The 25,360-nt window shown below is 35.0% G+C and overlaps 1 protein-coding gene across 4 annotated transcripts in view; it reads left to right on the forward strand.

The window, feature by feature from the left end:
• Positions 1–25,360, forward strand: part of LOC149067626 (nonsense-mediated mRNA decay factor SMG7-like) — a 267,121-nt gene that overhangs the window by 12,049 nt on the left and 229,712 nt on the right. For all 4 annotated transcript variants that reach the window (XM_089252529.1, XM_089252530.1, XM_089252532.1 and 1 more), the window contains exons 2-3: positions 1,366–1,397; positions 20,676–20,854. In XM_089252529.1, the coding sequence (XP_089108655.1) occupies positions 1,366–1,397; positions 20,676–20,854 (211 nt within the window). The remainder of the gene's footprint in view (positions 1–1,365; positions 1,398–20,675; positions 20,855–25,360) is intronic.

Genomic DNA, 25,360 nt, shown 5'->3' on the forward strand with positions numbered 1-25,360 from the left:
CTTCACTGATTCTAATGTACCTATTGCGCCATAGAGAGCTTTATCTATTAAGAATGGTGATACTTTAGCCAGCTGTTGATCAGTATCAGAAGAATGCAGAAAGAAAAATGAAACAGTGGAAGCAGGTTCAGTGCGATTGTTTCACTCAAAGCAGTTCATTGACGTTTTGGGGCATTTTGATTTTTCCCCATTTTGGAGATAATTTGTTCTTCCCCTACCGACCATGCCCAGCATGGAGCCCTATGAAGGGACATGCACACGTAACCAATGAAGGTTAGTAGCAACTCCAGGTTAGGTAAGAGCTATGCACCACCAAAGCAGGCGAGCAGACGCGTTCAAGATCCAAGAGCAATGTGAAGCAGCACCAAGAAACTTCACGAAGTCCGGCAGGCCTGGCTCCTCTACCTGCCCAGTAGTTTAACCCCTTCAGCCACCAGATAAACCTGGGCGACCAGCCGATTGACCCAGATGGGGCTAATCCAGACCTCCCATTTCGGCTGAATCCGAGGCCAAAGCTAGCGCATCAGGCTAACCAGGATCCCTATCTCCAGCCTTACAGGTCTTCACGCACGGCAAACACACAGGTAGACAGCTTCCCAGATAGGGCATACGCTAGAAGCAATGCCCCCTCTGGGAAGACCCCTCCCCGCCTGTGCAGGGCCCACAATGAGGGGTTGTGCACAAAAGACAAGTACATGAACAGGACAAACAGAGACGCAAGACAAGTACTGTAAGATGTTTGGAAATAAACATGTAATCTGGGCTATTGAAAGTGAATGATATGATCACAAATATGCAAAGACAATGACGTGTGATAGATTTAGCATTACCCAGGGTGCACCACAAGGAGACAAATCACATTAAACCCCGACAGAGAACTTACTGGCCTAGTTTGAAAATTTCAAAATAACCATTAAGCCGGCTTACAGTTTAAGAAAAAGGTCAAAAATTTTCTTTTGCTTCAGAGTTGAGACTGTAATTTTTTTTTTGTCACTAAATCTCGCAAACGTTTTAACAACAGCGATTAGACAGCATCACATTCTTGTTTTTTTAACCACTTCATAGCCATCTCAAGGCAGAGGATTTGTCGACTGGAACGCTTTCAGTTAACCGATGTTTTGGTTTATCGGTATTCAGTTAATCGATGGTCTACTGTAGGCCTATTTGTTTTCAGCTACAAGTTCTCTCAAGACTTTTCAACTGCTGACCAATGGTGAGAAGACAGATCTTATCAAGTAAAAAATATTAAAGGGAATGGTGGTCCCTTGTAGTTCATGATAACAGGATTTGACTGTAGATAACATATATTAATAATATTCATTTTATTTCTCAATAAGTTATGCTATGTCTCATTGTTTTTTGTAGGGATGTGGAGTGTCTAAAGCTTATGCTTGCTGGTAAGTTTGAAAAATTATATAGCTAAACATTTAATGCAGTCATTTTCATAAACCTAAAATATTAAAATTGAAGACTGCTGGTTGTAAACATTTAGGTTAATTAAGTTCTAATCATTATTAATTTTGTGTAGCTTAGAGATGTAAAATTCTCGAGAATAATCTTTCAGAGAATATTCTCATCGAGGAGAATATTCGAGAATATGCTCTGCTAGGACTACTATTATAAATAACTTCACAGAATATTCTTATAAGTTCTTGATGAGAATATTCTCCTCTTATTTATAATATATATTACATATAATATCCTTGAGAATATTCTCTGGAAGGACTACTTTCATAAATTACTGGGGAATATTCTTATAGAAAATAATAAGAATTATTCTGAAGTTATTAATAATAGTCCTTCCAGAGAATATTCTCCTCAATGAGAATATTCTTCAGTTACCAAAATCTTTCCAGAGAGTATTAGCAAGAATATATGTAATAACATGTATTATAATAAATAATCTCAATAAATAACTTGAGAATAATAATTATTATTTTTGATAAGAATATTCTCTAGTAATTTATAATAGTCCTTTGAAAGAATATTCTCAAGATTATTCTCTGTCCCTGTCTCTCTTCCAGTCAAGAAGATGGGTATATTGGAGTTTGTAGACCACAATATTAAAGTTTCAAAGCAAGAAAATTAAACCACCAGGGCTGAATTACACACCTTTAAAAAAAGGGGGAGTGATACAGAATTTAAGTGTATTGTGCATTGAAAAAACAACAGTTCTGTATCTTCTTAGAATGAAGGTGATTGTATAATAATTGCTTCCTTTATCAATCAACTTTGATTTAATTTCTTTTGTGTTGTGAACTTATTTCTGAAAATTTATCTAATTTTGAATTAATTTTTTAATGTTTTAATTTAATGGTTTCTAAAATCTTTATAACCAAACTTTTAAAACCTCTCATCATGACCTGGAGAATATTCTCGAACTAAAAAAGTTGTCATTGGGGGTGATTATACCAAAAATTGTTTTGTTGTAAATGTTTCAGGCAATGAAGACTGATTTATATTTCACAATATAAACAAAATTAGTAAAAAAATTTAAATTATTTAAAAAGAAAAATGAATATTCTCGATTATTCTCCAATTTTTACATCCAGGAGAATATTCTCACATCTCTAATGTAGCTCATATAGCAACACGTTCTCTGCATACTTGTCAACTACTATGGATTTTCTGTACTTTCTAGGGATTTCTGCCATAAAATATGGAACTACGGAGAATTGTGAAAAACTTATATACAGAATTCTGTTTTTTTACAAACTTCTTTTGTTCAAGGATTTCTTTGAATTCCATTATCCTATCAAGTGCTAAATGATGTCAAGCAAAGACCACACTTCCAAAGAATAAATATCAAGCCAAGAATAAATATCAAATTACAGTAATAACAAATCAACCAAGTGACATAAAAAGGTGCAGTTTACAGTAAGATTCAAGGATTTCTTTGAATTCAGACGAGTAAAACAGAGCCGTCTTAATGCATTGGTGCACCCAGGCATCAAAATGAGATTTGGTTCCTATGGCTTCACAAAAATGAGATTTGGTTGAAAATTTCAGGAGTAAGTATGTAAATTTGCCAAGTAGAATAATCACTTGGCCCAGGGGAACCCACTATGCTCTTAAGATGGCTCTGCTCTAAGCATAGGCATATGCAGAATTTTCTCAAGTTGAGTTTTTTTTTTTTCTTTCTGAGGGGTTCCGTTTTTTCCTGCAAAATAACACTATAATACAAGATATGCAGAAGACTGGATGTTGTGAAGATATTTATTATTTGAGATGTTAATTTTTTTTTTAAGGAAGGAAAAAACTCATCTCTGCCTCTACCGGGAGTCGAACCCGGGTCCCTCGATTGCCGGACGAGTGCTCTGACTACTAAGCTACAGAGGAGATAGAGATTTTCCTTCGCTAGAGCGTATATATGCCGAACGGAACCGTGCAATGGACGGTGAAACCAATCAGCTAATAGCTCATGGACGACGAGCCACCAGAGGGCTATATGTATGACATGAATGTTGCTCTCCACTTGTTAATACAAGATATGCAGAAGACTGGATGTTGTGAAGATATTTATTATTTGAGATGTTAATTTTTTAAGGAAGGAAAAACTCATCTCTGCCTCTACCGGGAGTCGAACCCGGGTCCCTCGATTGCCGGACGAGTGCTCTGACCACTAAGCTACAGAGGAGATAGAGATTTTCCTTCGCTAGAGCGTATATATGCCGAACTCCCGGTAGAGGCAGAGATGAGTTTTTTCCTTCCTTAAAAAATTAACATCTCAAATAATAAATATCTTCACAACATCCAGTCTTCTGCATATCTTGTATTAACAAGTGGAGAGTAACATTAATGTCATATATATAGCCCTCTGGTGGCTCGTCGTCCATGAGCTATTAGCTGATTGGTTTCACCGTCCATTGCACGGTTCCGTTCGGCATATATACGCTCTAGCGAAGGAAAATCTCTATCTCCTCTGTAGCTTAGTGGTCAGAGCACTCGTCCGGCAATCGAGGGACCCGGGTTCGACTCCCGGTAGAGGCAGAGATGAGTTTTTTCCTTCCTTAAAAAATTAACATCTCAAATAATAAATATCTTCACAACATCCAGTCTTCTGCATATCTTGTATTAACAAGTGGAGAGCAACATTCATGTCATAACACTATAATCTTGGCTCCCCACCCCTTTGCATACGTTAATGGCTCTAAGGTAACTTATCATGGCCAGAGTTCTTTTTGATAAACAAAAGAAAGTTCAAATTTCAATCAGAGATGGTACTGTAAAACGAAAACATGACATCTATATATATATATATATATATATATATACATACACACACAGTAGACTCTCTAACTTGACACCCCAAAAGTATGAACAAACAAGTCGACTTTTTTGTCCGATCGCTTTTGTGTACGTAATTGTACACATTCAAACAATTCCATTCAATAAAAAGATAATTATGATTAATTTTAATTCGGGGTTGTTTCATAATATAATCTAAACATATAAAAGAAATTTACCTCATGAAAAATAATCAAGTGTATTTGTTTTTCTTTCTGAAGAGAAAACAAAAATTGTTCTATATATACACTATTCAGTTTATCCTACGATTGTTCAGCTTCTTCCTGATTGTGTAGGAAGCAACGTATTACATCTAGAGCTTTTAATGCATCATGGCAAGATGGTAGGGGCATCAAAATAATGTTTGCCCCAGGCGGCAAAAATCCTAGTTACTGCCCTGTTCAGAGAAATACAGTTTACCAAAGATTCAGAACAAAAACCAACATGATGGAAGCAGTTCCGAATCATGCACTCATGACTGACTTCCATGCCGAATCAATCATTTCAACAGCATCTAAAACAAAGTTTTACGTCCATTCCAACCTCCACAAATTCACAAATTTTTTTGGTCTGTAATTTTCTGTAAAACGTTTTCATATTTAGGATAATTCCTTGATCCAGTGGTTGTGAAATTGCTGCTGAATTAGGTGGTAAAAAGCATAATTTTATTGCTGAAAGGTCTGTTATTTTTGGATGAGCGCTGGAATTATCCAAAATGAATTCTTTTCTCTCTTCTCACTTGAAAACTTTCTATCTAGCTTCCTCAACCATTGTTCGAAAATCTCGGATGTCATCCATACCTTTTTGTTGCCATCATAGTCCACTAGATGAGTTTCAACATTTTTAAAGCACTGCAATTTTTTTTATTTTTCAATAACTAAGGGTCATTCCATGTCAAATTACCCAGCCATGACACCCATGGTCACAGATTTTGATAATTTTTTTTATTTGTTGCTTTCACCATCCTTACTAACCATGTGAAATATTATTTACATATGTCTAAAACTTTTTGAGAAAAAAAATGTTGAAATTTATCAAAAAATGACGAAGATGACTTTTCCAAGGGCTTGATTTTTAAGAGGCATTTTTTGAGAAAATAAATCATAAATTTTTCAATATCCAATTGAAATTTTCACTAAAATGTGTACAAAAACATAAAAAATATGAATAAAAATAATTCATACACTTACATTTGAAATTTATGTGCAAAAAAATTATGTTAACTTTGTTTTTATGGAATTTTTTGTGAGAAAAAATACAATTTTTCTAATGTATTTTTAGACCAGAGGCAGTTACCAAAACAACTTTTATTTTAAATTTCTCCTAAATGTATGAAGTAAAAGACTGGGCAAAAAAAAAAAAAAGGTTTTTTTTTTTTACTGTTAATATATTTATTCTGGCTCACAACACAAAATTCATCGAAATGAATTTTGCAACTGGGTCGCTGCTATTTCAAATCATTCAACTAGATACTGAAATGAAAACCATCATCTCAGATTTTAATTATTATTTTTTGTTTATTGCTTTTATTATCCTTGTTGACCATGAAAAAATTTCATGTACATATGTCGAAAACTTTTTGAGAGAAAAATGTGGGGCGCGGTAGCCCGGTCGATAAGATACTCTCCTAAAGTACCAAAGGATGTTTAGAGGTGTCGCGAGTTCAATACCCGGTTCGTCCTTGTCCGAAAACTTTCCTGACACAGGGGTACAACAAAAAAAAAAAAGGTGACTTGACCGCAGCAAAAAACTGCTACAGCAGGGAGTTCCCCCATCGAGGGGTTAGCGCGCCAACCTCTCGATGAGTATAAAAAAAACAAGCCTGCCGTTCAGAATCGGCAATAAATTGTAGGTCCCGGTCTAATTAGCCCTCGTGTGCAGAAAATGACCATGGTGTGACAAAAATGATCAAATAAGAGAAAAATGTTTTCTAACGCTACGAATGGCATCTCTAATGCTAACCATTCAAGCAATATTGTTTATATATGAAAATATATCATAACTTTGCAAATTTTCAATTCATTCAAATGATATTTACACTAAATATGCTAACATAAATAAACGCAGATTATAACTAGAAAAAAATTTGAACCATTGCATTAAAAAATTATTAAAATTTAATTTTTGATTTTTTTATAATAAAAAACACAATGGCTCAACTTTGCTTTTTCATTTACAATGATGAGGGTTTCTTTTTCCAACAGCACTGTACATTGATGATTAATGGAATTCATGTCCTTCTGGGGGAAATAGTATACCCATCGCCCCCCCTCCCAGATCCTTTTGTCATTGGAGAATTGACGGAAGCAATTATGTTACACAATGGAATAAAACAGATATCTTCTTTAGAAGGCCAGTGAAAAGATCTAGAAGGATCATTGAGATTTAAGATTTTAACTTTAACATCACCTTCATCTTCATGTTTAGATAAAACTATACCGAAAAACCAATGATCATCATAAGTGCATGCAATGTAGTTATGCACACTGATATGTGACATCCTCACTGATGGTTGGTTGCCTGAGAAATTAAAGATAGTACAAAAGTTTTCATCAAAACAAATTATTTTTATTCCAATGCCATCTTCTGAGAGTGGTGTAAAGTGGTGAAAACTACGTGTGCCAGGGATTGTTTTTGCTTTTGCGAACTGCTTCTGCTAGCATTTCTTTTGTAATCACCTGGAATTTAATGTTTCCAATTTTTGTTCTGCAAAAAGAAATAAATTTTTCAGCTGAATCAATGACATCTGAAGACTTGCTTTTTAACTAAGCATTTTACAGTGCCACCAATACCATCACAAGGAGATTTGCCATGACTTGTGGCAAAAAATTACCATTTGGCTGTTAACATGAATTCAGTTTTGTGATTACAGAGATTGATAAAATTTTTACAATTTTTATATTGGGCTGCACACTCATCACTAAAGTAATGAATGTTTTTTACTCTCGGAAATGTTTGTTTGATGTATTTTATAATTATTTTTTGCGTTTCATGGATAAAAGCAACATTGTGCCCTAAATCATCTGATATTATGCAAAAACTTGAAATGACTAGATCTTCACTATTTGCTGTACGATTATAAAGTACAGATGGAGGGAGAGAACAACTGTTGTGTGTCCAATGGTAACCTTGTGCTTCATCCTGAATGACAAATGAGTAATTTTCACTGAAGTCAAGTAAGACAATAGCCTCATCAGTTTTCAGATTAACCTTCTTTTTTTTTAAATATTTGGCTTGGGATTTGGTTATGAATGAGTGTGGTACAAGTACTTCAAGGCTTCTCATCAACTTTTCCAAGTACTCTTCTAAAGTCACAGTGACCTGAACCTGTTCAGTCCTATCAGTGGATATCCAAGAGCTATATGTGACTTGATCATCAGGATCCCATTCTTCAAATTTTACTTTTATGAAGCATTTCAGACTTTTGTTTGATGGACACTTGGAGCAATAGCGAAGCATACAATCTCGGTTATTTATAGAGCACACTAATTGAACAATCAGGTCATGATAAGTCTGTTCTATTGAGAAAGCATGGAGTAACAGTACTACATTCTGGTGAATGGTGCACACACAAACAGAATGTGTACCAGAAGAACCTACCAGCACACACACCATTTGGGTCGCAGCATGCAGAACTTTGGCAAACCTATTTTTAGATCTGGATCTTCCAACTTAAAAGCTGAATAAAGCTCATTTAGGTTTATCAATAAAAATCGTTTTTGTTTGTATACATTTTTTCCAATGCTCACTTTATCCTTTGACCCTGGCATAATTTGTGAGTATTCATCGCATTGGTAAAAGTCTATGACGGTATTTATTACATTTTTATTCAGGGAATGCCTTTTTCTAGGTGTTCAGGCAAAGCTATTATGCCCTTGTCTCTCAAAAGCTCTCGTGCTTTTCGCACAGCATATTCAGTGACATTGAACTTTTCACAGATTTTTTTCCTTGTTCCATGAAGCAGGGGCAGAGTTAAAATTTGCAGTTTTTCCTTTGTTGTGATGGTTGAATTGAGGCTTTTTTTTAATCAACTCTATCAAAATATCCATACCATTTGCTTTCTGTTTAATATCTTCATTAAGTGTGAAAATTTGAAATTTAATTTCTGGTGATTCTTCAAAAACTTTACAAACCTTTGATTTTAAAGTGTTACATGCAGATTCAATTTTTCTCTTGGCATAGTTTGACTTGCACTGTGAAGCTACTCCATGAAGTTTAATTGGTGACTCTCCTATGTTTTGTAGAGATGAATTTATTTATTCAAGTGATTCTTGTTTAGAAATTGACATTTCCAAGTTATTAATCTCTACATTACTATCACTGTTCATCTCTTTACAATATTCAGTTTCTTCACCTAATTTATTGATGTGTTTATTCACTTTATCCCTACAAGCATGACATATTTTTTGCCCTGGAATAGATTTTGTACAATTATCTATTGCATTTATTCTCTGTGAAAAGTACAAGTTTACTATTCTTAAACCTTTTGTTATTTATTTCTTATGACCTTTAAAAGGATTGAAGCATGCTTTCTGGTATGTTTCATACTTCTTTAAGAAAAAATCTCTGATGCTCACACACAGTAGATAAAAGTTCAGAACTCACTCCACTCCTCAAGATCAAAAGATTGATGTCTGATGGGTCCAATGATGTAATGGGTAATAGATTTTCCACTTTTACATAACACATTTATGCAGTCAGATCCAGTTTCTTTTCCAACACTACAAATTTCAAGAAGTGTCTTTTCTGACGTTTCACTTCGAATTCCAAAATGATATGAAATATTTAGCTCAAATGGAAATTGTTATCATAAGAAAAACTTTTCACTTCAAGTTAATTTTAATCACATTTGCTAACCCTGGATTAGGTTACGCTATGGAGCACATTCTCTGTCTTCAGCAAGGTCATAAATGAGATTAGCATCATTTGTACAGGCCTATGTATGTGGGGGCAGTTGGGTTCTAAAGCTTTTGTTTTAGTTTTCTCCATGAAGCAGCAGCAGTGACTTTATCATCACCTGCTGGGATGATAAAGTCTTATAATCAAATAAGACACCAGCTGCCCTCTAAAAGACAAAGACCAGTGTGCCATAGTTTATTTCTTCGCAGACACTATCATTATTTTTATAACCATCATCACAACAAGAAACATCACATCTAATATATCACCACCAGGCACTATATAAGCTCAGAAAATGGATCATCTGAAATGTTTCTGAGTGGAAAGAGGAAGACATAAATGATGTAATATGAACTGGTGCAAACTTAATGCAAGAAATCCTCAAGAAATATGAGAGAATGTTATTAATATTGCAAATTTACTGCTAGTTCTCAATGCCTTGCAATGGGGAACGTTTAAATGAATTTATGTACTGTATTTTTTTTATGGTGACGTTTTCTCATTCTTTTATTTTTCTACTGTTGATTCAATTCACAAATTTAATAATTGTTACTTCAGGTTTCTTTCTTATATTCATTATAATTTTCAAGTATTTCGTTTAACCCACTTCTGTATGTGTTAGAGAAAATACTTCATTTTATTTACACTGCTCAAAACAATTAGGGAAGCACATGGTTTTAACAAAATTACGAAAAGATGTATACCGATAAGTAACATAAAATGAATCATCCATAATTTAAAGCCTAGCAGGAAACGGAAGAAGAAAACTTCATATGCAAATCAAAGTTCATGACGTCAAAAACCAGAAAAAGGAGATAAGGGCAGAAATCGGGATGTTGCAGAAACGTCTGTTTTACTGCCGTAACTGTGAAATTCGATTGCGCAGTATGGTTTTTTGAGACAAGGTGACTTGAGGATGTCTCAAAAACGTGATTTACCGGAATCCATGGCATGGCGTGTTATAGGCAGACTGGAATCCGGGCAAACACAACGTAGTGTTGCGGACGCTGTTGGAGTCGCCAGAAGTGTTGTTGCAAGGCTGTGGAATCGATTCCAAGAAACAGGAAATGTTAGACGTCGACCAGGGCAAGGTCGGCCACGTGCCACTACAGCAACTGATGACCGGTATATGCGGTTAACAGCCCGTCGAAACAGAACATAGAATGCTACGCAGCTGCAAAGATGGTTGCTCTTGGCAACAGGACGAAGGGTGTCCAGCCAAACAGTACGTAATCGGCTTCATGAGGGAGGGCTCTATGCACGTAGGCCAATGATCTGCATTCCGTTGACCCCGCGCCACCGTGCGGCCCGAAGAAGATGGGCTGCTGAACATCGAGATTGGGAGCAACATGATTGGAGCCAAGTGCTGTTTACAGACGAGTCCCGATTCAGTCTGGAGTGTGACACCCGATGTGTTCTGGTATGGAGGGACAGGGGCACTCGAAATAACCCCGCATTCGTTCGTGAAAGGTCACAATACAGACGAGCTGGTTGGATGGTATGAGGTGGAATCAGCATAGGTGGACGTTCGGACCTGCATATCATTCGGAATGTCACTTTGACGGCCCGAAGGTATGCAGACGAGATACTGTGACCTCATGTCATCCCTTACGCTGGAGCCACTGGAGATTCCTTTGTTTTCCAGGATGATAATGCCCGACCGCATAGAGCTCGTCTGGTGGAGAACATACTTGAAGCTGAAACAATACAGCGTATGGAATGGCCAGCATGCTCTCCTGACCTGAATCCAATCGAGCATGTTTGGGACATGCTTGGACGACGCATTGCTGCTCGACCAAGGCCGCCTGTTACTGTCCGAGACTTGCAGATTGCACTTCTTGAGGAGTGGAACAGTATTCCCCAAAGTCTGATCGATAACCTCATGGCATTCATGGGAAACAGGTGTGCAGCAGTCTTTGCTGTTCGAGGAGACCACACTCCCTATTAAAACTCATGCATCATGTCTAAACAGTACTTTTTTTTATCGTTTACATGTAACCAAATCTTTCCCATAAGAAGTAGCACATCTCCTACTGTATATCTCCCAGTCTTAATATTCAATAGTTGTTTTTTTTATACTTTCACACTGTTAAGCCCAGTTAATCAAGGTTCTACTGTATAGTAGTAACAGATTTATGAAAAATAATCAGCTATGTACAGGGTGATTATAATTTAAGTTTTGATTCCAAAACTATACAATAAGTACTGATCAGAATGACTTGAAAATTTGCATGGATACTCCTGAAGCAATGGAAGTTTCTTTCGCAAAAGAAAAAGTGCAAAATGTGCAAGTAGATGATGCTGTACTTGGCCAGCAGTATAATCTATTTTGTGCAACCACATCATTTCGGCACTTCCACAGCATCAGTGTGTGCATAGAACTTCTATCAAGATGCACATTGCAATACCAGCAAAGCAGCTGCTGAAGACCCATTTTGACAGGATGCACCTTAACCCTTGCAACTTTTGGCTGTGGGGGTAACTCAAAATGTTATAAACAGTGGTCAGATTGCAAACTTTGGTGAATTGCAATCTCCAGCACATTCCCTATATTATGTTAGAAGTTCCTCAGGAATATGAACGGGGGGGGGGGGGGCGCGTTTGGTTTAATAAAGCTGAATTGAAAGCACATCCACATTATGACCATGGCATACTCAGATTCTGTTGTTGAACAAGAATTTTTGTGCTTTCAACCTCATAGCCAGAACACGCGGTGGACAACATATTTAACATTTCTTAAGGAAGTTGTTTCATTGAAGTTGATTTGTTCAATTACTTCGTTTTTTGTGATGTTTCCATGAATTATGGACTTGTGCAATGCTATAATTAAGGTATCATTTTGCCATGACTGGCTATCGTTTCCATTCTGCAAGCAAATTTCCCCCATGTTTGATGATGTCATTAATTTTACATTTTTAAGTATTTTTTCCCCTTTATCAAATAAAATTGAATTTTTTCAGGAATATTCATCTCAATTTTCAAGTCATTCTGATAATCGTTCGTTTTTTACAGTATTTTGAAATGAGAACCTAAGTTATAATCACCCTGTATATCGTAAATCATTGCTAATTAATCTGCATTATTTATGCTTCATTAAATACATTATATTCACCTGATTTTTATTACTTTTTGCAAAATAACTTCCTAATTAAGTATACTGAAAGTAACTGGAGAAAAACCTTTATATATTATATGATTAATAATAACATTAAAAGAATTTTCAAACACACAGTAATCCATTGAGTTAAGCAAAAAATAATTACATTGCAAAAGTTGGTTTTTGTTAAAATGTAATAAATATTTACTGATTAATTATAGCATGGGAATAGTGTTAATTACATTAATAAACATTTTATTTTAGTTAATTGTAAGAAGTTTGAAGGATTTTTCAGAAATTTCATTGTTTTTGATGTTAACACTATTTAAAACAAAAAAACCGGTTTAAACCAAAAAACCTGGTTTAAACCAAAAAAACCCGGTTTTTTGTTTTTTTTTACCAACCCTGATGCTTGGTCAGATTCGTTGTCCACTGTTTGGTAGATGACACAATCATCTGCAAAGAGTCCAATATTACAATTGATGGAATTTGGGAGATTGTTAAAATATAAATCAAAAACAAAGAAAAGCTGTCAAAATTCATTTGGTGTAAATGGCATGAACTCATGTGTATATGTTGCAGTAAATGTGAAAAATTGGTGATTACCCATAATTGTCGGTTATTATGTGTAATCACCAATCGTGTCTGTGAAGTAGATTAATTTTCCTACATTTATCACTTTTACCAGTGATTATGCATAATTCTCGAATGTAGTTGATAAGTAACATAAATATGGAACAAATCATGCAGAAATATTCCCAAATTCAACCACTTATCAGTTTTTCCCGTACATGATGGGTGGAATTAAATGAAAATAAGTGTTATAATAATAAAAAACATGGATAACATTACAAGATTGATAATAATTTATATCTCTTCACATTTATCAACATTTCCAAGCATAATCAACATAATAGTAATATAAATGAATCAACTTTTGGGTGAGACATAACAACATAAGTATACCCAAAATTATAAGAGAACAACAGCTAGACGTGTTTCGGAACTGTATAAAGTTCCTTCTTCCTTCTTTAGTAGCAGCGACAAATAGTGGAAAGACAAAAAGACAAAATCTTTATAGCTGGAGTCACTTGCTGTTCAAGACAAAGAGTCGGAAAGTCTGACTTTTTGTCTTCAACAGCGGTATTTGTCTATTTATCACCAGTAAATGTGATAAATTTGCAAAATTTAACATATTTACCATAAAATATATATGTGGGGCACAGGTAACAGACGCACAGCATTTTACTGGCAAACGTTGTCACTAGAGGCATACTTCCAATTAGAAAAAGTATCCAAATATCGTGTAGTACTCAGATACATCATTCATGTTTCAAATTAACTTTTCGTTTACATTTTATGCGGTCACCACGTTTCCAAGTGGTAAAACGGTTCACCCGCATCCAATCCTATTTTTCCCTAACATTCTCAAATTTTTCGAATTTGAATATCTCAGTGAATATTCCACTTAGAAACGTGGAATTTTTTGACGTCATAAGGAGAGTCAGGGCAACAACTTTCTAGTTGGATTTTTGGGCACAGTTTGTCTGTATAAAAAGTTAAATTTTATATTTTAATAACTATAGTACCCCTTGCAACATAAATGATGTATCTGTGCATTCACGACTTCAGTAAATTTACAAATTTAAATAAAGCCTTGTTAAAAAAACGAAACAAAAGTATAAAAAAATAATTGGGACCAAAATTACAAGAATGTCCCGTAATATGAGACACATGGTTCGTAAAATTGTATACGACTTGTGGTCCTTGGGTTCAGAAAGGTTGCGAAATGCTGAACTAAATAATTCGAGTCTCAAAAGCGGAAATGACATAGCATTAAATTAAATTGGAGTTTCTTGACTTTTTTAGCCATAACACAAATCCAACAGAATGATCAACTTTAGAAGCCATAAGTCTATTTTGAATCTGAAAGTGCCTATTACATACCAATACAAATGCTTATAAAAAGTTTGTAAACACCTATACAAACAAAATGTTCGATTTTCAACATTTGTGAAATTAGTGGAAAAGCAAGTATAAGGTAGGCTATATTTATAATTTAGATGGATTTGTATGACCCATTTCTCAAGCTGATGCGACAAAAACCCCTCTAAATAGATTGATGATCTAGAAAAAGCAATTAAGTTTAAATTATATGTTCAAGATCTATACACATTTTCCACCTTTATTTTTTTAGCACCTAAATTATAAATTCCATATGCAGAACACTTAAAATACAAATTTTTCAGCATTATATATCCCTCATCTAGATTTCTGCATAGTTAAACCATGTACAAGTAAATAACTCTACTCTGTCAGTATGATTGAGCAGGTTTGACAAAAATACAGAGGTGCAGTATTCTTCAGCCTAAAGAATAGAGGCGTTAAGTGAGCATTACACAAATGTCACTTCAGTCAAATCCCTACCACCCCTTGCCCAATGTCCTGCGGAGCAGAAGGGGGAAAGCATTTTGTAGCTAGCTACTGTTGAAAACATTTTGTTGAAGGTGAAGTGTTTTTTTTTTTTCAAACCATTTTGTGAATCTTCTGTGATCCTTGGAGGGATATATAGGATACGGTAAAAGCCCGAAGAAAGCCAGAGAGATCGTTGTGATTAATAAATACTTTCAAATTTATAAAAATTAAAAAATTGACATTTTTACTAATTTTCATGAATTTGAATGACTAATTAGTTAATTATGATCTTAATTAGCATCAAGATCATTGTGATTAATAAATGACAAGCTTTCAAATTGATAGAAATGGGAAAATTCGCATTTTCACCGATTTTCATGAACTTGAATGACTAATTAATTAATTATGATTTAATTAGCATCAGGATCGTTGTGATGAATAAATCACAAGCTTTCAAATTTATGAAAATTATAAAATTCACAATTTTAGTAATTTTCATGGAAGTTACACTAAATGTCAGCTTTTACAAAGCCTGAAATGTATACGTTTTCAAGCGTATTTCGGGCTTTTACCAACTCGACTTGGTAAAACCTAGGTTTTACCACTCTTCAAGCTTTTACCGTAACATATATATAATTTATTTTCTGTGTGTCTGATTGCATGTGTGTTCTCTATACATATCTACAATGTCTCATACCAATCTTTACCAAATTTTGTATGTGTACCAAACTGGCCCCAATGATAGGCTACTTTAAAAGTTTGTCAGAGTTGGGCAAATGCTCAATAGGGTCAAAAACTGTCCAGCAACAATTTAATTTTGGAATGTCTACTTTTTAGTTACTTTGGATCCCACACAATGGTTTGTCACTTGTTTAATGCTACCACTTTATTAATATAACCCTGGCAGTGACGGGTATTATTTCTAATTTGATATAGAATGTCGGATTCAATTTTTGTTTCTAAAGTTGAAGGAAATTGATTTGAATTATTTGAACATTTTTGAGGGAGAACTGACCCCTCCCCCAGTTGTGGTGCAATGTGGGCATATGAAATTCATGAATAAATTTAAAATGATGTCAAAATAAGCATTTGTGGCAGGAAAAATTCAGAAAAAGTGTTTTTACAAAAAAAGTTCAAAAATTGACAAAAAAAGGGCATTATTGTATTTTCCCTGAACTTTGGGCTCTATTAGACACAATATGAATGTCGTTTTTTTTCTATCCTGACTTCTGGTTTGAACTGCATTCGATCTGCTGAGCAACATGTTAAGAAATGTGGAGCCAGTCCTGACGATTTACTGGGGTTTTATGATAGGCTTTTTTGATTTAAAAAAAAAGTATACAGTATGAGTATACATGTATACTATAGGTCTATATAGACAGCCGCTGTGGTGGTCGAGTGGTCATAGTGATGGATCGCATCGCGGGGACCCGGGTTCGAGCTTCACCGTCGCCACAGTGGTGGTCGGCTGAAGTTGGTTTTCTGTGGTGCCCAACTTCGAGGCGCAAATGCGAGCTAATCTCCCCGTTAAAAAGTCTCGCCACAGAGAGCAACAGACCTACAAACAGTACAAATATTCAGTCACTACACATCACTCACTTCACTTCTGAGATATAGATGGCAGCACTGAAAAATAATACACAACACTAGATACGCACTCAGACTGTTAGGTACACACACTTACACTTCCGGCACAACTCACTAGGTAGAAAATTGCCTATGGCGATAGACCTGAGTTGTGCTCGGTTAAAAAAAAAAAAAGGTCTATATAGACAAGGCGCGAATGCGAGCCGACCTCCCCTTCAAAAAGTCTCGCCACAGAGAGCACCAGACCTACAAACAGTACAAATGTAATTCAATCATAACACATCACTCACTTCACTTCTGCAGTATAGATGGCAGCACTGAAAAATCATACACAACACTAGCTACGCACTCAGACTGTTAAGTACACATAGTTACACTTCTGGCACAACTCACTAGGTAGTAAATTGCCCATGGCAATGGACCTGAGTTGTGCTCGGTATATAAAAAAAAAAGTCTATATAGAATGTTATATGACAGGTTTCTTTAACCAAAATAGAAATTTTTTATTATAAATTATTAAAATGATCAAAAATAAATTATCATTGACGTTCTGGAAGGACGAGAAGTTCTTTGAAGGTCACAAAGAGTGGGTCTATTTTTGTTTATTTTTTGTGCATTTTTGTCTTTAAAAAAAGTATTTCTCTCTTTCTTTTAAAACGGCACCCTTTGTTAGTGCTGTCTTAATGCATGGGCTCACCCATGTTCAGCCGGGGGGGGGGGGGGGAGAGGAGGCACGGACCTCACAAAAATGAGAACCAGTTGAAATTTTCAAGAATTTGCCAGGTAGGGCCTCAGAAAAATCATTTAGCCTGTAGGCCCCATGATGCTCTTAAGATAGCCCTGCCCTTTGTATGATAAAATGTTAGTCAGAATTTAATTTTCTTTTCGCATTAGATTTATATTTTTAGCAACTCAGTTTGACAAAAAAAACCACTACCATTGCTGACGGGAAACTGGCAAGACTCAGTGATCTAATTTCATAAAACGCCTACCCATACGAAATGAATCCAACTGAAGTCCTTGAATGATGAGAGAGCTATTTCAAATAAAGAATTGCCAGCATAGAAAAATACTAAAATGCTGGTTTATAAATGTTAAGTGTTTTTTCTTTGATAATTTAATGCCCATTTTAACATTGTCCAGCTGGAGTACATCGAGAATGATTTACTACTTGATATAAAAATTACATTATTCAATCTATGAATCAAGGTGTACCATTCAAAATCTGAAACTTCATCATTTTAAGAGTAAGGAAAGTATCGGAAAGTACAAAAATAAAATGAAAAAATTCCAGTTATCAATTACTAAAATTTTTTTAACAGTTTTATAACTGATGATCAAATTTTAATAATCGATAGTTATTATGCTAATTATTAATTAGTGAATATTGATGCTTAAGTTGCACTTTGTAGCAGGGTTGTTTGGTTTAAATCACGTTGGTTTTAACCAAGTGTTTTTTTTTTAAATCACATAAAAGTGTCCTAAATATAATTTTTTCCCTTGAAAAATATCATATTGGTTCATTATTAGCCAAAAAATTGTTCATTCTTACCACATTTTATATTCTTGAGGTACATTCTGATGATACATCTTTAAATGGTGTAAGATGATACAAGTGGTTTTTTCAAAAAAATCTCATAAAAGTGGCCTGAATATAAATTTTTTTTATATTAAGTGTCTTGGTTGCTCAGTTATATATAGAAGCCAAAATTTCTCATTCTTGCTACATTTTCCAACTATTGGCTACATTCTGATGCTCTATCTTTAGCAAATTCATGAATAAGGATTGCATTACACAACTTGATGTACTGGTGTATTATCTCACAGGGTTGTTTTTTTCCTTCACGAAGAAGCAGCAACAATAGTGACATCATTATGCTAGGGACACACACACAGGTTTTCTTATAATCCAATAAAGACACCAACTGCCCCTAAAGGACAAAGACCAGTGTACTAATAGTTACATCACCTCACATTTTCATTTTCTTTCCCATAAGAAGTAGTACATCTCATACCCTATATCACCCAGTCTTAAGATTCAATAGCTTTTTTTTATACTTTCACCATTAAGCTCAGTTAAATGAGGTTCAGTAGTAACAGCTTAGTGAAAAATAATCAGCTATATACAGGATGATTATAATTTAAATTTTGATTCCAAAACTGTACAATAAGAGCTACTAGTCTGAATGACTTGAAAATTTGCATGGGTGCATTGGAAAAAGAAAAAAGTGCAAGTAGTGCAAAATGTGCAAGTACATGATGCTGTACTTGGCCAGCAGTATAATCTATTTTTTGCAACCACATCATTTTGACAGTTCAACAGCATCAGTGTGTGGATAGCACAACTTTTATCAAGATGCACATCACAATACTAGCAAAGCAGCTGCTGAAGAACTATTTTGACAATAACAGGATGGCATGACACCTGGCCTGCCATTAGTTCACCGACACTCTTGCAACTTCTGGCTTGGGGGAGGGGACTGTACCTCAAAATCTTATGGACAGAGGTCAGATTGCAAAACATTGGTGATGTGCAAGCACATCCACATCATAACCATGACATGGTCCGATCTGTTGTTGAACAAGCATTTTTGTGCTGTCACCTCATTGCCAAATTACGATGGACAATATATTCAACATTTCTTGAGTAAGTTGTAGTTATTTGTTCAATTACTTCATTTTTGTAATGTTTCCATGAATTATGAAATCATGCAGTGCTAACTAAGTTATCATTTTGCCCTGAATGCCCATCGTACCCATTCTGCAAGCAAATTTGAGTTCAATGAGTACAGTGTCGTTAATTTTCCATTTTTAAGTATTTTTCCCCCCTTTGCCATATAAAATTCCATTGCTTCAGGAATATTCATGTAAATTTTGAAGTCATTCTGATGATGGTTCTTTTTTTAAAGTGTTTTGAAATCAGAACTTTAGTTATAATCACCCCGTATATCATAAATCATTGCTAATTAATCTGCATTATTTGTGCTTCATTAAATACATTATATTCACATAATTTTTATCACAGTTTTTGCAAAATAGCTCCCTAATTAAGTGTACTGAAAGTAACTGGAGAAAACATCTTTATATATTATATGATTAATAATAACGTTAAAAGAATTTTCAAACACAAAGTAATCCATTGAGTTAAGCAAAAAATAATTACATTGCAAAAGTTGGTTTTTATTAAAATGTAAAATATTTGTAGATTTATTAATATGGGAATAGTGTTAATTGCATTAATAAACATTTATTTTAATTTATTATTAGTTTAAATGATTTTTCAGAAATTTTATTGTTTTTAATGTTAATGCTATTTAAACCAAAAAAAAACTGGTTTTTTGGTTTTTTCACCAATCCTGCTTTGTAGTCACCTTACTGATCCAGGATAGATTAATTGAATAATTCAAATTTTGGGTAATTCAAGCTTTTCTCCAGTGACTTTGGACTTGGCAAAAGTTCAACCAAGTTTGACTGTATTTATAATAATTATGCATTAATAATGTAGAGGCATACTTCCAATTAGAAATAAGTATCTAAATATCATGTAGACTTCGCGGATATACCATTCATATTGCAAGGGATTGTATAATCATTGAAATAAGAAAATTGAATTGAAAAAAAATTCTTATTGAAATAAGAAAACTAACTTTTTATACAGACACCATCTTCAAAAACCCAGTTAGAAAGTTGTTTTATTGTTTTTCCTGAGGCTAAAAAACAAAAAATCCACATTTCTAAGTGCAATATTCACAAAGATATTTGAGTTCAAAAGACAGAGAGAATTTGGGAAAGAACCGCATAAACTAATGGACAATGCATATAGAAACGTCCTCTCCACTTGTCAATACAAGATTCATCGAAAGACTGGTTATTCGTGGAGATGAAGATTACAAGGAAGAAAATTCATCACAGATGAAGATTACAAGGAAGAAAATTCATCACAGATGAAGATTACAAGGAAGAAAATTCACGAAGTGATGAATTTTCTTCCTTGTAATCTTCATCTCCACAAATAACCAGTCTTTCAATGAATCTTGTAATGGACAATGTTTCTTTCCCAACTTTTTTCCGTTTCATTATTTTGATGATTCTGATTTCTTATTTTAAATTCGAATTTCTCAGTGAATATTTGGATTTTTTTTCCCATACCTTCATCAAAATGTTACCAAACTTTCATAACTTTTTGATGGGTAGTTAAGGCTTTAGAAAGCTCAGAACACAATAACTCTTATTATAGACACCCTGTATGTTGCACTAATATTGAATTATGTATTTATAAAAACACTGTTTTTGGAACTGACTCAGTTTGATTAGGATAAAATATTACAAAAAAAACATTCAGTTGTGCTTGTAGGTGAATATTATGCTTGTAATCTTTTCTTTTTTCAAGGTGAAGATCCCTTAGATGTGAAATATTGGAAAACCAGGCAAGATCTTGCTCAGTTATTAGAGTCTATTTTGCTCGTTGACTTGGATTATGCTATATATAAAAAAGTGGAGCAAGATTTATGGAACTATGTATTCAGACACCCAATTGCAGCTTGTCAGTCTAAGGCTAAAGAGCAAAAGGTGAAATCTTTGAAATCTAAATGTTCATAATTATTTCCTACAAATGATGTTATGAAATTGATCCCAGCAGCATGATTTATTCAATAAATCCTCCAATCAACTGTTCTTTATCATCCAGTTCAGTTGTATTTTGAACCCAAATAATGAGCTTCATATAAATATTTGCATGAAGGACAATATTAATTGTGATTTGATTCAAGAGTCAACCAAAATGCTGTTGTTTTTCCTTTGTTCATTCTCTCATATAAATGATTTGGAAAAAGTTAGTGTACTGAAACTTCCCAACCACAGTCACCAACAGACTTACAAAATGTGTCTGTTATTAGGAAGGGTGCTTTTATTAAGAGATTTAGTATTTCTGAAAAAAAAATTAAAATTTTTGATTTCATATAAAATTGTAACAATCCATACTATAATCAGTTTAAAAAAAAGTGTTTTGCAGCACCTGATATTTATTTTGCATTCTATTCTTCCAGCTTTTCAAAAACTATAGAAAAATTTATTAAGAAAGAACTTATCAGCTTTTTAAATAACAAATTTTTGCATTTAATATGGCTTCAAAAAAAAAGACCACAAATGCTGTTGCTGAATTTAGTCATCAATTAAACAATAGATTTAATAACAACGAATGTTCCATTACAGTATTCTTATATTTAAAACAAACTTTTTATTATGTCGATTTGGATACTTAAAAAAAATGGTGTATGGAAAACTTCATTATTGCCCCCCTGCTTTGTAGCGCCAACCCCGCTTAGCACCATAAATTTCAATGAACAAATCTTATAAGATTATAATGTAAAAAACCTGTTTTAGTGTCAACTGGTTATAAAGCCAACTATTGTTTGGATGTGTCATTTTCCAAGAAAATTTCTTCTTTTTTTTTGTCAATTTTTTGTTTTTTTTTTTGAAAGGAGTTGAGGATTTATCATTTTCACTCTACTGTTATTATCAGTCAACATGACTACAGTTCAGAGCAAATAACTTATAAAGAATAAAGAATGGTGTGGTCAGGGGGGTCTAGAAAGCACATTTCTCATGAATACAGATGGAAAAAAACAATGGCGCCAATTATTTCCTTTTGTTTATTTTGTTTTTGTACTTTTAAACGTGTCGCTAAATTTATATGGAATCAAAATAATTTCAAATACAAATACAAATACAAATACAACGCCACAACAGGCAAAATGCCCAACGAGGCGGCTGACCAAAAGATGCCCATAAAAATATGGTTGTCATATGTTTCAAAAATACAGCAACCCAATTAAAAATGCAATTAACACAAATTACAAACAATATATACACATGATAAAATATTATACAATGCCCATAAAGAATACTTATGGTTGTCTTATTCTAAGAATGGATAGCTTCTCGATTTACCCCAACATGTTTATCGTATTTCTTTTTAAACGTGTCAATTGTGTTACAATTTACTACCTCCGGGGGTAAGCTATTCCATTTATTAACAACCCTATTGGAGAAAAATTCCCTGCGACACCATAACCTTGCATTGTCCCTCACCAATCGATACTGGTGTCCCCTTGTAAAAGCAGTCGATTGGCGGTGTACTAAAAGTTCATGGTCCATCCTATCCATCCCATTGAAAATTTTGAACACTTCGATCATATCTCCTCGACACCTGCGTTCATCCAATGTAAACATATTCAAAAAATGAAGTCTTTCTTCATAACTCAAGCCCTGTGTGCCAATAAGGACACGCGTAGCTCTTCTCTGCACCCCTTCAACCAAGTCTATGTCCCTCTGTAGGTATGGTCTCCAAAACCTTACAGCATACTCCAGTCCAGGACGAACTAAGCCTCGAAAAAGCGGAAGAATGACTTTAGGAGAACGCGAAGAGACCTTTTTGAAAATGAGACCAAGCATTCTATTCGATTTTTTGACAACCGCTGAACAGTGTTCAGAAAACTTAAGTCGCTCGTCAATGAGAATTCCCAAATCGGTGACTCTAGTTGCATCCGGGATAGTGACACCATTCAACTCGTAAGAGAACCGTGGGTTGTTCGAACCAAAATGAGCGACCATGCACTTATCTACGCTAAACGTCATGCTCCATTCATTTGCCCATGCTGCAATCTTGTTTAAGTTGGTCTGGAGCAACTCCCTATCGCTTTCATTCCCGATTACCCTCATTAGCTTCACATCATCTGCGAATTTGCTAGTAATTCCATCGATACCCTGATCGAGTTTATCGATAAAAAGTGAAAAAAGTATGGGGCCAAGGACACTTCCCTGAGGAACTCCACTTGTGACGTCTGTCCAACCAGAGAATTCCCCGTTCACCATAACTCGTTGCGACCTGTCTCTTAACCACGATTCTATCCAATTCAGCAAGTTGCCCCCTATTCCAATCTCGTGTAAACGCTTCAAGAGTTTGCCATGTTGGACCCGATCGAATGCCTTCTGGAAATCAAGGTAAACAACGTCGACATTTTTGCTCTTACCCAAAGCCTTAGTCACGTAATCATAGAAGCAAAGGAGGTTAGTTACACATGACTTCCCCTTCCTGAACCCATGCTGATTATCCGACAATACATTATTCTCGTCTATCCACTTCACAAACTGCCTTTTGATGATAATTTCCAAAATTTTCGAGAGGGAGCTCGTCAAACTCACTGGACGATAATTAGACACCACTTCTCTACTACCCTTCTTAAATATCGGAACAACGTTAGCCAGTTTCCAATCTCTCGGGACGATACCCTCAGCAACACTACTCCTGTATATCTGTGCGACTGGCCCCAACAATTCATTAGCACCTTCCCTGAGAACCCTGGGATAGATATCATCTGGTCCTGGTGCTTTGCTTGCACATACATTTCTTAGAAGATTTAGGACCTCCACGTCTTCCACTTGAATATCGTTGAGCGTTTTATTACCCCATGCAACACCCGTATATCGAATATCATTATCTCCATTAAAAACCGACGCGAAAAAGTCATTGAAAGCACTACACATGCCTACATTGCTCTCTACTTTTGAGCCTCCTATCGAGAGGGGGCCAACTGTCCCCTTACATCCATTATTGACGTATCGAAAAAATGATTTTGGGTCAGAGCCAATGTTATCTGCCAACCTAGATTCAACTTGCTTTTTACTATCCCTTATCGCTTTCTTCAACAGTCTTCTTTTATCAGTAAACAATGATAGGTCACCTCGTCCACTTTTATACTCTCTGAATGCTCTTTTCTTTTCAAGATAAAGGTTCCGCACGCTATCCGTGAACCATAGAGGGTGTGATGTACAAACACGCTTTTTTCGAACAAAGGGTATGACGTCGTGCAAAACAGAGGACAGCTTCGTACTAAATTCTTCCCATTGACTTACCACCCCTACTGATTCCAACCGGTCTTTGAAAACTTCCGCTAACCTTCTTCGCAAAACATCAAAGTTAGTTCTCCGAAAACAAGGAACCAATCTTTTGTTATCAACCTTACCCGAGGAAAAGTTACAGAGAAATCTGACGATACGATGATCACTGGAAGAAAACTCTTCCCCCACCGAAACATGTTCAACTAGATCCTCAGAACTAGTAAGAACTAAATCCAAAATAGCAGTACCCCTAGTGGCTTCTGATACATGCTGATACAAAAAAAATTTCAAAGGTAAGTGTTGTTTTTTATGTTGAGTTTTATATCAAGTAATAGTTAAGCAATTGTACTGCGTTTCCAATTTTACAAATTTTCTCAACTTGAAATTGAATGCGTATGAAATAAGTTATTTTATTTATAGAGTAACACTGATAAGACACTGAGATACAGTAGTGCATAATAAATGTGTTAATTTATGAACGCTGAAGGCAGTTGCACAGATTTACAGGAGTAGTGTTGCAGAGAGTATCGTCCCAGGGAATTTTTAAGCTTGCTAATGTTGTTCCGATATTTAAAAAGGGTGGTAGAGAAACCGTGTCAAATTATCGCCTAATGCTACGCTCAACCCAGGGAGTTTTTCGTAAAGTTGATAACGACATACCGCCGGTTGCTGAGAAAAATCAAGTTTTTAACGATGGTCATTGAGATTTGCATTATGGGGCTCTTGAGAATTTGAGCTAAGGGCATGACGTCACTTACGACCTTGTTGTATAACAGTGTGAGCGTAATAGACCCCCCTGGATTCTTGTTCGTTTTACGCAATTTGGCTATTTAGAAAGAGAAATTATTATCAAATGGGGAAAAAGTTGGGAAAATAGATGATATTTTTGGCAATTTGGCATTCATTATTTGGTGAAATTGGCAATACTGGTAAATTAATCTTAGCAAACCACTACTGAATGAGTGGTTGGCTGAAAGTCCAGTGGCAAAGTTCGGGCATGCATTCATTCAGCCAACCACTACTGCATCATCATGGGAAATTTTTGGGACTTTCGCAGAGGTTAGCCAGATAAAATCTGAGAATTTCTGAAAAACTTGTTGAAAATCTGAAAATCAATTCCTGAAAAAAATCGGTGACCTTCTCCTTATTTTGTGAGAGAAACTCTCTCTTCGAGTC

This window comes from Pholcus phalangioides, unplaced genomic scaffold (genome assembly GCF_987345545.1).
Source record: "Pholcus phalangioides strain wild (caught in Gottingen) unplaced genomic scaffold, Ppha-v1.0 ptg000029l_1, whole genome shotgun sequence".
Lineage (NCBI taxonomy): Eukaryota > Metazoa > Arthropoda > Arachnida > Araneae > Pholcidae > Pholcus > Pholcus phalangioides.